Source organism: Apis laboriosa, unplaced genomic scaffold (assembly GCF_014066325.1).
Source record: "Apis laboriosa isolate Shangri-la unplaced genomic scaffold, ASM1406632v1 scaffold23_cov150, whole genome shotgun sequence".
Classification (NCBI taxonomy): Eukaryota; Metazoa; Arthropoda; class Insecta; order Hymenoptera; family Apidae; genus Apis; species Apis laboriosa.
The window spans coordinates 4,090,984-4,105,866 of NW_025222452.1; the positions used below are offsets into that span (position 1 = coordinate 4,090,984).

Consider the following 14,883-nt stretch of genomic DNA (forward strand, 5'->3'; position numbering starts at 1 on the left):
CTAATTGCAATGTTTGCCGAATCAAAGATGACAATGTTCAACGTTTACTATCTTCTATTTATCCGAATTAATTTTAATAACAATTCACTAAACATATATAGAAATTAATTGAGCAATTCACTAGCTGCTTATAAAAGACTAAAAAAAAATGATAAATGTTCTGTCGTGATATAAAAATTTATCATCGATTACCACTGATAATCATTACCAATACATTGTTAGATTTATCAGAAAAGATAAAAATTTTCGAATAAGTTTTATCTAACATATTTTTGTCTCAAAATTAATTAATCAATACTTGCAATTTCATTTAGAATATAATTTATAATTTATTATAATTTATTATGAAACATATTATAATTTATTATAATTTATTATGAAACATAATTAATATAATATAAATGTGATTAAAAATTAAACTTACAAATAAGTGGATATAGATTAATTGTTCGTTTATTTATATTTTATTGTGTTAAACTATGTCTTTATTTTTTTATAGTTCTTAAATTTTTTATAATTCTTAAATATAATTAATAAAAAATATTTACAAATATTCTTTAGTATTTTATGATGAAAAAGAGTATTTTATTATGTCCAATTTCGCTAATTTTTTGTTATTATAGCATTTATTTATTAAAAATTAAATTAAATTTATTTATTTCCTGTAATATTTTTTTATAATATATTGAAAAATATTAAATAAGATAAACAATTGAAAGTAAAAAGGCGCCACAAAATAGATGCGTATGTAATTCGAATCGAATTTCGCGCGGTAGAGTGCGCTGCTCTCTCTTTTCTTAAAAGATGGCACTCGCAATCGAGTTAAAAGAAGCGATGCGCAGAACGCTTGACGCGGGCAGTTGAGCACTTAGTATGGTGGTGTTCGGTGCGTGTGACGTTTTATTGCGTTGCGTAATCGGTTAAAAAGAGCAAGCGAGACGGAGGAAAGCATCAAATCGTAGAGGCGAATTCAGCCGTGCCTCGCGCTACCGTAAACGCAACAACACTGCCCGCCCCGGATCAAGAGATATGCCGCAGAGTGGAGGCGAATATTGCTAGCGCTGTGAAGGATGCGACTGGATTTTCCGCTGACGGATCGATAACGAAGAACGAGCAGCTTAACACGGGAAAAATGTCGGCAATGAAGTCTAGTGGTTCACCGGGAACCGCTCGTGTTTTGCCCGTGCTGAGCCACTTCAAATACGAACATTTCATCGCTGGTATATCTGGTGGCGTGGTTTCCACTTTGATGCTGCATCCGTTGGACTTGATCAAGACTAGATTCGCAGGTAAGCGATTCGAGTGTGTCATTGCTGACGACATAACGGTTGTAGATGCAAATGGCCGGTACAAGTTCGATTTATTCGATATATAAAGTACACGTGGTATTACGTTCTATATTTAATCTCTCTAGCATAGAAAATATTTCTTCTGTCTTTGATTTTTATCTATGATTCACGTATAAGAATTTTCTATTCATAATTAATATACGGAATACGAATATTTTGATAGTTTTTATAGAGAATCAACAATAGAAGAAACTTTGTAATAATAATATTGATATCATTTTCGAAACAAATGACGTACGCCATTTGTCGCAATAGTTCTGTTTCATTTTTAACTTTTCGTTGGGAAAATTGAATGAAAATCTAGATGTCAGGTTGAACATTGAAAAAATAATTAAATTTAAATAATTTGTCCTTGTTTATATATCATATATAAATTTTTTGAAATAATATGTATAATTTATATTAATTAATATATAATGTAATAATATAATGTGTTTAATAACGTATACATATTTGTTAACATATCAAGATCGTAGTAAAATATGTAGTTAGTTGAAATAAAACCGAAAAAACAATATTGTTTTCGGTCGATGCTCCTATTATTTCGACCGACAAGGTCGAGCATATAAAAGCACGTGGCATTATCGAGAAATATCGAGATATTTTTGACCGGCTTCGGGATATGCGATGACTATTCACTTTGTTCCTTTGTGATATATATCATTGTAAATATGTAAATTGTGTATGCTCAATGCTTCAGAAAATAATATTTAAAATAATATTTCGGTATTGATTTTTGTCATTTGCTTTTAAGTAAAACTTTATATTTTATCTTTCAATTATGTATTGACAATTGATGACAAATTGTGTGGATTTACACTATTTATATCTATCTCATTTAGATTTATTTACATAATTTTACTATATAAGACTTCCTTAAGGCGTTTTCTCATTAATAGGTTATAGTTTTTTAAAAAGATGAATTCTAATAAATTCAAATGGACAAATTTTCAAGAATGACATGATAATTTCTATTGAAATTATTTAATAATTATTGAATGTTAATTAAGAATATAAAGTGTAAATAAAAATAATAATTTATATAATATTTTTAAATGAAATACATGAAATTTAAAATATAAAACAATCTTGAAATAAGCAAATCATTTCATTATGTTTCGAAACGAAATGGAAAGTTATGATCAACTTTCGATCACATTTAGAAGTGGAAAGTAGCATTCCTGTGGTTATGTTACTAAATAGAACATTTTTTATATATATATCATTTTCATCTTATTTTATTAATATTTTTTTTTGATCAAAAATAAATTTTTTGATTTTTATTTTTTTTCAAATATAAAAGGAAATTGAAAATTTTAATAAATTTTTAAGGAGATTTTTTCTATTATTTGATATTAAAAATTATGATTAATAATTCAATTCTAAGTACTCTATTCATATACATAAATAAATGTGAATGCAATGCTCAAATTACTTAAAGATTACTCAGAATTGACCAGGTTATCGCTAATGTTATTCAATACAATTTGATACCACAGTGTCTGCGGTTTCATATTGTTCTTTTTCTTTGTATATTAATGCATTCTAATGAACTCGATCTAAAGATAATATTTATTACATATTGTCTATTAATATTTATTTTATGTCATCAATTAATTTGTAATTATGAATATATATTTGAAATATATATATATATATATATATATATATATATGTATATATATTTTGAAATATATATTTTTTATCTCAAAAATAATTAATAACTGCTTAACTACACGAGAAATCATTAAAATTGAATTTAAAAACAAAACCTATTCATTAGCTTTTTATGTCATTATCAAAAAAGTCAATGATGGTGTCATCAAGAAGCTTGCTCTTTGCTGTATTTTCGTCGTAAAATTCGTTGGCTATATACCAAACAGTAAGAAATTCTGCGGATTGCATCAGAAACACGTGAGTTCAAACGATTACATTTTGCGATTAAAATTTTGACTCGTGCAGTAAATTTATTCAAATTGATTTACGATAATTACACTACTATATAATTATTTTGTCTGAAATTATTTTCATGGTATAATTCAACAATTTTATTATTTATAATTTATATTTCTTATTCATAAAGAAAACATTTTTAATAATTTCAATCTATTTATATTATGCAATATAATTTTCATATTTGATCATTTCACATTTGTAAACATGAGTCATTTATGTTCATTATATTCATTATATTATATTTTCAATGATGAAGTTTTTAAAAAATCTGAAAAAATTTATATGAGAAATTTGTAGAAAAATTCTTAATTTATTAAGTACCGAAACTTTTAATAGAAATTGTCTTTTTTCATAAGTTTATGTACATTATTATCATAAAATATCGATTCATTAATGATGGTAATAATATGATGATGATTTTATAATAGGAAAGTCAATAAATTTGTCACTTATTATTTTTTAAGAAATTTATAGTTTTCAAACTGATCCACGACAAAAATATTTATATTTATGAAATAAATTTAATAATATATACCAAAAAGTAATAATAATCGTATTTAATTAATAATTTAATTTGCAATAAAAATTCCTATCGAGATATGAATGTGGAATGCTTATTATTATGTAACCTGAATAATAAATGATTAATTTTTTGATTGATTTTTTCTGTAGAATGCGTTGAATATTATACAAGCAAAATACATACTTTAATAATAAAATATTGACGTTTGCTTGATGTTTGTTAGTAAAAAGCTATTATCAATAGCTTTAAAAGTTTTCATTCCTACTGGCTATATAATATGTTTACAAATATACATATAATTTATCGTAACAATATCTTATAATAACGCATGAAAATGAATGAAGAATCATTTTTTACACGAATTAAACTTATGTTTATTTAAAATGGTTTAGCGAATGTTGCAATGCAATTAAAAATAAAATATGACTTTCAATGGAAATCAATGGTGTCACGAGGTTGAAGTTGCAACAAGTTTGCTAGATAAACTTTCTGTCGACGCGTGATTAAAGAAAAAATACATAATTAGACTTTACTTATCTTTTGGTCCCTCTTCATTATTATCAAGTTGAGCGAGAAAGACTTGATGAACATTTTCAGGACAATGTTATCATTTAAGAAAATTTAATATCAATTTCTTATGCCCTGTTTGTCCAACTTTGTATTTGATCGAATAAACATAAGATTTATTCATCATCCTGCCTCTCTTTTTTATAGTTAGCGATGGCCACTCACGCGTGGGTCCACAATACAAAAGTCTTAAAAGCGCGGTTATGCAGATTGTTAAGACTGAAGGAGTGAGAGGACTTTACAGAGGTGTAACGCCAAACGTTCTAGGATCTGGTGGTGCATGGGGTTGCTATTTCTTTTTGTAAGGATCTTAAATAATTTTAATAAATTTTATTTAACAATAAACAGATTGAAAATTGAATTGTATAACATTTGAAAATTTTCTTTGTTTAGTTACAATACCATTAAAACATGGATCCAAGGGGGAAATAGTAGAAAACCTTTGGGACCCTCAATGCATATGTTTGCAGCAGCGGACGCTGGAATTCTTACTTTAGTTATGACAAATCCATTATGGGTAGTAAAGACACGTTTATGTTTGCAATATATGGATGATAAGCATCTTCCGGAAACACTTAGATATAATGGCATGATAGATGCAATTAAGAAGATTTATAGAACCGAAGGAGTTAGAGGCTTGTATCGAGTAAGTGAATTTCTTTTCGGTGAAAAAAAAAAAATGGAATATTGAACGTTAATTTAATTGTTTTTATAAATATTTTCGGATATTTATAGGGTTTTGTACCTGGAATGTTTGGCGTCTCACATGGTGCTATTCAATTTATGGTGTACGAAGAATTGAAGAATTGGTACAACAATTATTTGAATGTTCCGATCGATACGAAGCTGGTACGTTTAATATCCAATAATTATTTGTATATATATATACAATATTGCATTAATTTTTTATTTGATGGAAAATCTGAAAAAAATATTTTTATTTACAGAGCACATGGGAATATATTTTCTTTGCAGCAGTTTCAAAATTAATTGCTGCCGCTTCGACTTATCCGTATCAAGTTGTTAGAGCACGACTTCAAGACCATCATCACAACTACAGTGGCAGCATACATTGTATTCAATCAATATGGAGGTCAGAAGGAATAAGGGGTTTTTATAAGGGCTTGACACCCTATCTTTTACACGTGACACCAAATATTTGTTTAATTATCGTAATTTATGAAACATTTTCTAACGTGCCTACAAATTCTCATTGACTTTTTAGATTACATTTATTTTAGATTTTTTTTTAATGTAGTAGAACATACAAACATATTAGTCTTATTTAAATATTCTATAATTTTCCGGATAGCATTATGCTTTAGTATTGAATTTTTTCCAGCCCTAGATGTAATCTGTAGATGGATGAAGGTATCCAGAAGATGATTTTTATTCGAGACAGTCATATGTGGGTTGTGACTCAAATTTTTTATTTTATTTCTTTTTTTTTTTTGTCGTTAGTTGGAGATACATTTGAAACAGTATTAAAAAATTATTTATATATTTTCATACAAACGACAAAGTAAAATAATGGTTTTTAGTCTGGATAGTCTGGATCAACTCTTAAACTTATATTTTCATTTTTTATTAGTATCAATTACAAAAATATTATTAATTAACATTGAATATTCTCTTCGCAAATCAAATATATTTCAACAATATTAGTTAAAAAAAGAAATAGTAATTATAACAGATGCAGTGCTTATTAATTTAGAGAATATTTTTTGGATTTTTTTTTTTTTAAGATATTTATATAGCAAATGATATTATTGGAAATAGTTTTATTTTTTTTTAACAATAGTATCTTATTAAAGTTTTTGAATGATAAATGCCTTGATATTCGAGGATAGACGTGTAATTTATTTAAATTTATTTTTGAGAACAAGCAATCCACTAATATGTTTTTATTTGTTATTAAAGAAAATAGAAACAGTCTCTAATATGTCTTTTATTATGATATTTGTTAGACGACTGTTTCATATAATAATCGATCTCTTTAATAAATCGATAGGAAAATTTAGTTAATTAACAAATCATTTTAGATCATTTTATATCGAACAATTATTGATTCTGTTTTTGGAATATACAATAATTTGTACGAATCAAGATCATATATTTTATTTATTCGATATTTTGCATATACAATTTATAATAATTTTATTTTCATTTATAAAGCGCGTAAAAAAGAAAACAAAGCTCGGATCGTACGGACAATTAATTTTTTTTTTTCTTTTTTTTTTTTTTTTCTTTTTTTTTTTTTTTTTTTTATAGCAATGTATCTTTGGGCTGGCACTCAAGTATATATCTATCATGTATTAATATTTTTTTTTTAAACATGAAATTACACTTTAATAATCTTACTTATCATAAATTAATATTATTTGTAACTGAATTAAGAATGATTTTATTTTAAAACATTTATAGTGTATTGTATAACTGTAACTGGCGAAAGATACAAAACATTACACATAAATACAAAATTGCAACTGCTATTCGCGCAATAGTTGCAATTTATTTCTTTTTATGCGAAATAGACAAAATGGATTTTGCGTGATTTACAAGTCGTAATAATGCTGCAAGTCCCTAATAAAAATAAATCGAAATGAAGATGTACGTAGGAATGTAATAATTATTTACAATTTATCTATGTTACCTATGTTATATTTCTGTATGCAATGAATAAGTACCTCATTTTGAGAAATCAATAGATGAATGTTGCAAAGTTCGCCGTAGAGTCTGGTACTCGGTATAATTAAGAATATAGCAATAAAATTCAATGTCATTGCAATTTTCAAACAATAGATACAATTTATTTATATATATATATATGTTTCCACAATGGGACTCATTACTTAAAAACTATAAGTGACTTAATAAACATTAATGGAAACTTAATTGTTTTACAGTATAAATTAGCTACTGGATTATTTAGACGCTCTTTCTTTCCCGCAATAGTAAGCGCAAAGCTTGATGGTTGTGCGTAAAGTTTATGGAGCTTAATGGAAGAAAAATATTTATCGATTAACAATTTAGGAATCTCATATGAGATTTACACTGGTCTTCTTTTCAATTATTTAAATATTTTTCTTCGAATCGGATGATTGTCTCGTACGATCAGCTGATCGCCTCTTCTTTGTTCCCCTTTTACTACGAATTAATTACTGTGGCGGGACCACAGTTATTAATAACGCACGTACAATATGTAAGAGAGCATTGTGTTTACTTGTGTGTTTAGATGTGTGTTGAATGGATGTGAATCATCGTGGAATGTAATTGCGATTAGACGGATCTTTTATTAAACCACCAGCGGTACGATTTTTGGACGTATTACATATATAATTTATGACGTTGTATGTACACCTACAACATATCATCGAGGTGAAATTATCTGAATAAGAAATAAACCATGTAGAATTGGAATTGTCTTGATTTTAAGAAATACCTTTATCCATTTTTTTAATCGCACATGTTTAATTGGACGTGATTTTTTTATCAAGATAATTCACATTTATCATATATAAAAATATATGATAATTAATGATCGTTGAATAGAAATAAACAATTGAATGAAAATGAAATGAAAAGAAATAACGATATCGAAATTATATACGATTTAGAATTTTCATGACGTACGATTGCATTTAAAAGAAAATAGATGCTTTGATCGATAAATCACGACAAGAATCGTACGCCGGTTCATAGTGCGAATGAGAACGTGCTATTTAGTTCAGAAACATTTCGCGCAATTAATGATGAAAAGGAAAAAGGAAGCAATTAACAAAACAGTATTGCTGGTGGTTAATTGCAGGTTTGAAGGTGGGAATGGATTTTACAAGGGTCTGTCTGCGAACCTGACCAGGGTGACTCCAGCGACCGTGATCACATTTGTGGTATACGAAAATGTGTCTCACTATCTTCAGCATAGAAAAACGAGGGATGAAGAGCGAACTTTGCCGATTTTGATGAAGAAACTCGAAGAGAATTAAAAATAATATTTATTAGAAATTATTTAAGAATTATTTAAGAATTTCATTGTAAAAAAGCCCGGTGAAGCTTAAAAAAATTGATAATTATGTTTATTTTCAGTTAAATCAATCGACACAGACATTTATCGATCTGTCAACGAAAATTTTAGCTAAATTACAATAATCCATAAATAGAATGCATTTAATCAAATTACAAGCAAACTAAATATTGGCTAAATTTTCGTTTCGCTGGCATTACTCTGTGTCTACAAATCTAAGATATCGATTCTTATATTTATGAAAGTTACAATGTTAAAATATTGTAAATAGAGTGATTGAACTTATTAATATTTATCAGGATTTTTTTTTTTTTATTATTAATTTTGCGAGACGTTGAACGTCGTTTAATTTTATATCATCATGATGAAATTACTTTAAACAAGCTGTGTACGCACACATACACATATATCTTTGTATATAATATTCGAAATTTTATTTTTTTCTTTATATAACAACGTGCTTCGCGTATGTCTCTCTCTCTATATATATATATTTTTTTTTTTTCAAAAAGAAGCGGTTTCGATAATATTCTTCTTCCATAGTTCTTAAGTATTTTTACTTCGATCATTTTCAATCTCTCATCGTTGTTAGTTACAATTATAATTTAAACACTTCATTTTTTATACATATAAGAAAGTATTACTATAAATTGTTCTTTTTTTTTTTTTTTTAATGAACAGCCTTCGTACTCGCGAATACTCGGTTGAAACTTTTATTAACAAAATTATTAAAGAAATGTTCCTTAAAATGAAAAACGAATCATGCGAATACGTAATGAGAGGAAAGAGACGCATGTATTTTCGATTTAATAAATATTACAATATTGTTGTACAAAAAAAAAAAATGGTATGTATCGTTCGATGTTGATAAATTATTATTTATCTTAGAGATGTAAGCATCTTGTTTTTTTTACGAGACTCATTATCGGACGACAGGCCACGAACTGTAGTGCCACGAATTATGAAGATTGCGTTTAATAACCGTGGCTTTTTTAGCTATTATCGTTGAGATCATGATACCTTATCAAGGCTAATGGACTTTGAGGGCATTTTTTATAGCGGTTATTGCAATCTTTCGCGTACTCAGCCTCGGTGATCCCGCTCGGAAGATTTTCATCTTGCGAAGAGGATGGTCTGTGATAAAAATTATATCGCGTTATAGATTAATTTTTAATTCTATCATCAAATATATTGACGAAGAAAAAGGAAAAAGTTATCACTTGCCTTCCAAAATTAATTTAGTGGAGAATTTAAAAAAAATTTTTTTAAACCACACTTCATATAAAATATGTTTTAGCACTCACGTAAATAAAATTTGCAGGACATCGCCGAGCACACCGTTATTAATTAGAGGAAAGTTGGCAACTTCGCAGATCATTTTTTGCAGACAATTTTCCCCGGAATAACCGAAACTGTGAACGAAAATATCGTAGGTTCTTTTTTTTTTTTTCTTCTTAATTTAATCCAATTCAATTTCAATCTAATTTCATTTCTAACCACGATATTTTTACCTTTCCAATTTGCTAATAAGAATATCATAAGCCAGCCGTCGATCCAGACTTCGTTTTTTGAGATTCGGCTCGTCCCAGTAATAATTGGAGCTCCATTCCCCTGGGAGAAGGTAATTCGCTTCGAAATACAGAGAAAATAGCACCGATTTGTCGGGAATGTCAACGGGAACTCCAAGGGCGAAGAATATCTGCATAAACGTAAGAATCATTTATTCCGCGATTTCTCTCTTCGACTTATTCAATATCTTATGCGTTTCTCCGATAAAAAAAGATCAAATGGGTTTAAGTGACCGGGTTTAATATCAATAATAGCATTAGTCGATCGAAAGATAAACGATTTATTTCTATACTTCACCCCTGTGCCGCTGCCCTCGGGAAATCCAATAGATCTAAGGTGTCTCGCTACCCCATAGGTGATGTTTTTCACTCCGGATACTCCGGGGTGCGATACCCACGGGGTGAGGTAGCACACGACCACGATGTACATCGTCAGCTGTGCCGAACCAGGCGTACGAACGTGACGTGTCGTCATGGATACAAATTATCACTCGTCTCGATAACTGCGTGTTTAACAAACGGAAGGCAGGAGGACAAGAATCGTTTAAAAACTCCTTGAAATCTCTTAATCTCTCAAAGCTCGCTTCGTTTTTTCCCGAAACAAGACTTTCACGGTTTAATATCTCGAACTGAGACTGGCTTTAACGATTTATAATATACCGTACAGCACGACGCCTACTTAAAGAAGAAACGAGAGGACAAGAATCGTTTAAAAACAAAACCTTGAAATCGACAACAAAGCTCGCTTCGTTTTTTCCCGAAACGAAACAAAGCTTTTACTGCTTAAAATCTCGAACGAGACTGACTTTAACGATTTACAATATACCATATACGAAAAAAAAAAAAAAAAAAAAAAGAAAAAAGAAAAAGAAAAGAAACGGATACCACAGTGGTCTAATAATTGCGTAATCGTTAACGAACTAAAATTCTATTCGCGCGTACATGCGAAACTCGCGCGATACCGCTACATTTTTGATGCGAAGCGAAGGAAGGAGTTTACCCGCCCGGGACAGAAAACGTTAAAGATCTAAATCTTTAAAAGAAAAAAAAAAAAAAAAAAAAAAAAAAGAGGATTAAATCCGTTCCAATCTTAATGTTACATCTTCGCAGGAAGTTAAATTTCAATCCCTATCTCTTATCCAACCCACGGCCCACCATTTTCGTAGCCACCCCGCCCGCCGGAGAATCTCCGGCGACCATTTCCGTAAATTTGCAAAATCTCCTCGGGTCGGGCCACGGGTGGAGGCGCGTTTATCATCGGGCAGAGGGAGAGGAGAGGGGGGAGCATTTAAAACAATTCAATTCGCGCACAGGCTGGATCAGTATGCATTAGCCAGAGATTGAATTAATCATCGAATCGCAATGCGGCTGTTTCCGCGTTGTTTAGCGCATTCCGGATTCAATGGAACGAACTTGTAATTATTCTCCTAGTACTTTGCGCGTGTCTCGTTGCTCCGACCAAATGGTAATGGCGAAACCCCGGCCTCGGCGCCGCGGGGGCTTTGTGGATATCTGGGGCGAAGTTGGAAACACGCCCCGTAACACGAAGATACATCATTGATTATATTTGCGAATTCGCAGATTTCTCGTACGTTTTCTACGACGTTCGACTTGAGCGGAACCTGGCCGCGTTGCGGAAAACGGACGACGCCGCACGATGTCACTGCCCCTTTCCCACGCAACGAGGGAATTCATTTTCTAATTCTTTTGAATTTAAATTATGCCGATTTGTGGATAGATGGAAAGATGGAAATTTAAGAAAGGAATTTTTCTCCTTAAGGAAAAGGGTAAAGACAAAGAACGGATGGGATTCGGATAATTGTTTTTGCCAATTTAACAAAAATGGCCATTTCGTTTCAACAGTGGACCTGCGGTTGAATTCCAAAAAAAAAAAAAAAAAAAAGAAAAAGGGAGAGGAGAATGTACAGGATTCTAAAGATTGGAACGCGACACTATTGCAGTCCGCGTTGCACGAGCCGCAGTTTCCAAGATTGTTCGGCCAACGGTTCGCAGATGGCGGCCGGTGGTTGGTATTCACAAGCTTCAGCCCCGCCCATCTAATTTCAGATCCAAGATCCTTTTCGGTGGCTTCGCCGAACGAACGAAGAGATCAAAATTTTCGAAGATTAACCACCCCCTCCCCTCCCCGAGGTTGCGTTAAACTCTCGCGGGGAGTTTGGATTAAAATTTTCTGGGGAAACGTCAAATGGAATCCTATGAATGGAAGGGGAAACTTGGTAACGTAGCTTCGATCAGAGAATAATTCAATAATCAATTCGATATTAATATCGGAAAGATATTGAGAAGAAATCGTATCCGATACGATACGAGAAATTCGAGGATGATTCATCGATCGATCGAACAAGATTTCATCGAACGATTTTGAAAAAAAATGCTTTTTTTATAAGCACAATGCGATTCAGTAGTTTTTTTTTCTCAACGGAAGAAGCGAGAATAAGGAGTGGAAATCTGTGGATACGCATCAGGGAAGAAAGCGCGTTTGAACCGATTATTATTATCTTTTCTGATGAAAAAAAGGAAAAATAAGGAACGCGTTACGTACGGAAGAAGGAAGAAGAAGATCGTTTTATCGTGCAGTATATTACGATCGTGAAAACTGACGGCATTATAATAAACGTGATTTATCATTTTCGCGGACGTTAAAAGCGTTTCTCCCGCTTTTAATTAAATAAAGCGACGAGTTTCGGTTGACTGGGAAACAACGGAATCACGTAGTACTGGCAAGGTGTGCCAGCGTGCGCACAGAATATATCCCTACGGGGATGTCACGAGTTAGGAGATCTGCGGGAAATGGATACGATCCTTTTGTTTGCCGTTGAGATTCCGTTGAGCGGAAGGCGGAGAACAGATGTAAAATGGGTGTGTGCTTAATGTAACTTAAGAACTAAATTATCTCGCGCGAATTACGGCAACCTAATAACGGGACGATCCCGGCCCATTAATTCGCTAAACCGAATTTCCAAGAATTCTCGTTGTTATTAGGGATGGTGGAAATTTCATCGTTAATCATCTTTCGCGGATATTTATGAATATTTGCGAAATTTAGAGAGGAAATGGAAATTATCGATAATAATGAAAGATAGAATAGGGAAGATGGTTAGCAGAGTGATGAGTTGGACTTTCGAACGAGATATATTCGAGGTTCGAATCCAGTTGAGACACGTTTCCCGTTTTTTTCCATCTATCTGTACAAATTGCAGATATATTTTGAAATTCGCTTGTACGGAGAGATAAGTGACGACATAAAATAATCGTAATCGTAAATATGAAGCGTGAAAGGGGAGGGGGTCACATAATGAAAAAACGAAACATGAAAAAAGTAAAAATAATGGAAAATAATAGTAGAACAGATAGAGAGGAGAAGTATCAAAAAATAAGTGTTCGCGCATGAGAGATTGGATTATCATAGTGCGTATTAAAAAAGAAGAGGAGCGTGTATAAAAATTGTATATTTTTTAAGAAGAATGATATCTGCTCGATATCTGAAAGGATTCAGAGCGTGATTAATTAGAAATTGGAAAGGAGGGGGATGGATTTCGAGTATATCTCGAAGACTTATTGCAGTCGCAAGTGGAGCAACATTAAGCACTGTCCAAAATCCTTGACGTGAGACTTGGAACCGCCTTAGGCTGCGTCAAACAAGTTTCCCTTCTATGGCGGGAAAGTTCGAGGGTTGCTTTGAGGACTCGCGAATCGGGACGATTATGAGTTTGCACAACGTGAAGCGCGCCAACGATCGACGGTATCGCGGAGGGTTTAACTTGGTGCTCAACCCCGATAAATATGGGCCATTTTAGAGGAGGGTGATATCATACGTGTTATCGAATGAATGAAAGCAATACGGGAAAAATTCATTTCTCTAATGTCCTAGAAAAAAAAAAAAAAAAAAAAAAGAGAAGAAAATCATCCTTTTTTGCAAATGGAATCATTTCGAAATTGATGAAAAAGTATCGACACTAAATTCAATCAATGGCTTATATATATGTGTACACATGTATACGTTCCGTTTCATTTCGAAAAGTTGATGCTGTAATTTATCGATTAAAATGTCAATTGATTTAAAATTGGAATGCCACCAGAAGCATTTCGTTACACGTCAAAAACTACTTGATCGAATCAATTTTCATATTCATCTATGTAATAGTAACATCGTCGACGATGTGTCACAACGGTTTCGCAATTAAATCTCCACACTTTTACGTGTACATCGTAACATCTTCGAGACGCTACTGTGAAAAATCTAAAGCTTCGATTACCCTCGACAATCTTACCCTAACCTTAAAACCTAACAACCTCGACCTTTCGTTCTCGTATCTCGTTTTCACGCTTCACAAGGAAGAAGCGTACCGATTCTTTTCTTTTCCAAAGAAAATTTTCATCCGAAGCGAAGAGGAAGTTCGAGTCGTTCGCACCCTGTGCAAAAATCTCTCCCTTACCCTTCGTCTTGCCGGAAACGCAATCAATCACGTTCCCCATCCGTCCATCGAAGTTCCTTTCCCGCGAAATCCTTTTCTCTCTAAAAATTTATCATCTCGATAACAACATTTCTCTTCGTCGAGCAGGAAATTAACTCGAAGAGGATTGACGATAATCATCGGAATATAAAGACGGGTTGACTATTCGCATTATTTCGACTATTTCGAATAGAAGTATCACAAAGTATCACGTTCTGTATCACGTCGATCGAGATCTCTCCTCTCGAGGAAATACCTCGAATCACAGGAGGGGGGAGGAGGGAAAAAGTGTACCATAAGCGTTTATTCCGGTTGAGCCGGTCGCGGAGCTGTAATTCTCGTGAGCGAGCGTTGCCCCATCGGGAGGTTGTTATCACAAGAGAAATTATTTTCAACTGGAAGAATCACGAATCATCATTAA

At 31.8% G+C, this 14,883-nt stretch overlaps 2 protein-coding genes across 2 annotated transcripts; one reads left to right on the forward strand and one right to left on the reverse strand.

Annotated features, from left to right (window-relative positions):
• The first annotated feature begins 861 nt into the window (after positions 1 to 861).
• LOC122713333 (mitochondrial folate transporter/carrier) lies at positions 862 to 8,712 on the forward strand. Its single transcript, XM_043933686.1, has 6 exons — positions 862 to 1,289; positions 4,543 to 4,696; positions 4,789 to 5,041; positions 5,131 to 5,244; positions 5,343 to 5,488; positions 8,204 to 8,712. Exons 1-6 carry the CDS (start codon positions 1,133 to 1,135, stop codon positions 8,379 to 8,381), a joined length of 1,002 nt encoding a protein of 333 aa, XP_043789621.1. The 5' UTR covers positions 862 to 1,132; the 3' UTR covers positions 8,382 to 8,712.
• A 360-nt stretch (positions 8,713 to 9,072) lies between these two features.
• LOC122713334 lies at positions 9,073 to 10,715 on the reverse strand. The gene is made up of 4 exons (XM_043933687.1): positions 10,286 to 10,715; positions 9,931 to 10,118; positions 9,724 to 9,831; positions 9,073 to 9,553 (listed from the first exon to the last, which is right to left on the reverse strand). The coding sequence occupies exons 1-4, from the start codon at positions 10,460 to 10,462 to the stop codon at positions 9,412 to 9,414; spliced, it is 615 nt and encodes a 204-aa protein (XP_043789622.1). The 5' UTR covers positions 10,463 to 10,715; the 3' UTR covers positions 9,073 to 9,411.
• Positions 10,716 to 14,883: the final 4,168 nt, after the last annotated feature.

Excerpts from the sequence above, each read along its gene's own strand:
- LOC122713334 (XM_043933687.1), bottom strand. The coding sequence starts at position 10,462 with ATGACGACACGTCACGTTCGTACGCCTGGTTCGGCACAGCTGACGATG. Across the intron at positions 10,119-10,285 it reads CCGAGGGCAGCGGCACAGGG|ATATTCTTCGCCCTTGGAGT; the intron begins GTGAAGTATAGA and ends ACGTTTATGCAG. Across the intron at positions 9,832-9,930 it reads CTTATTAGCAAATTGGAAAG|TTTCGGTTATTCCGGGGAAA; the intron begins GTAAAAATATCG and ends TTTCGTTCACAG.
- LOC122713333 (XM_043933686.1), top strand. The coding sequence starts at position 1,133 with ATGTCGGCAATGAAGTCTAGTGGTTCACCGGGAACCGCTCGTGTTTTG. Across the intron at positions 1,290-4,542 it reads GATCAAGACTAGATTCGCAG|TTAGCGATGGCCACTCACGC; the intron begins GTAAGCGATTCG and ends TCTTTTTTATAG. Across the intron at positions 5,489-8,203 it reads TGTATTCAATCAATATGGAG|GTTTGAAGGTGGGAATGGAT; the intron begins GTCAGAAGGAAT and ends GGTTAATTGCAG.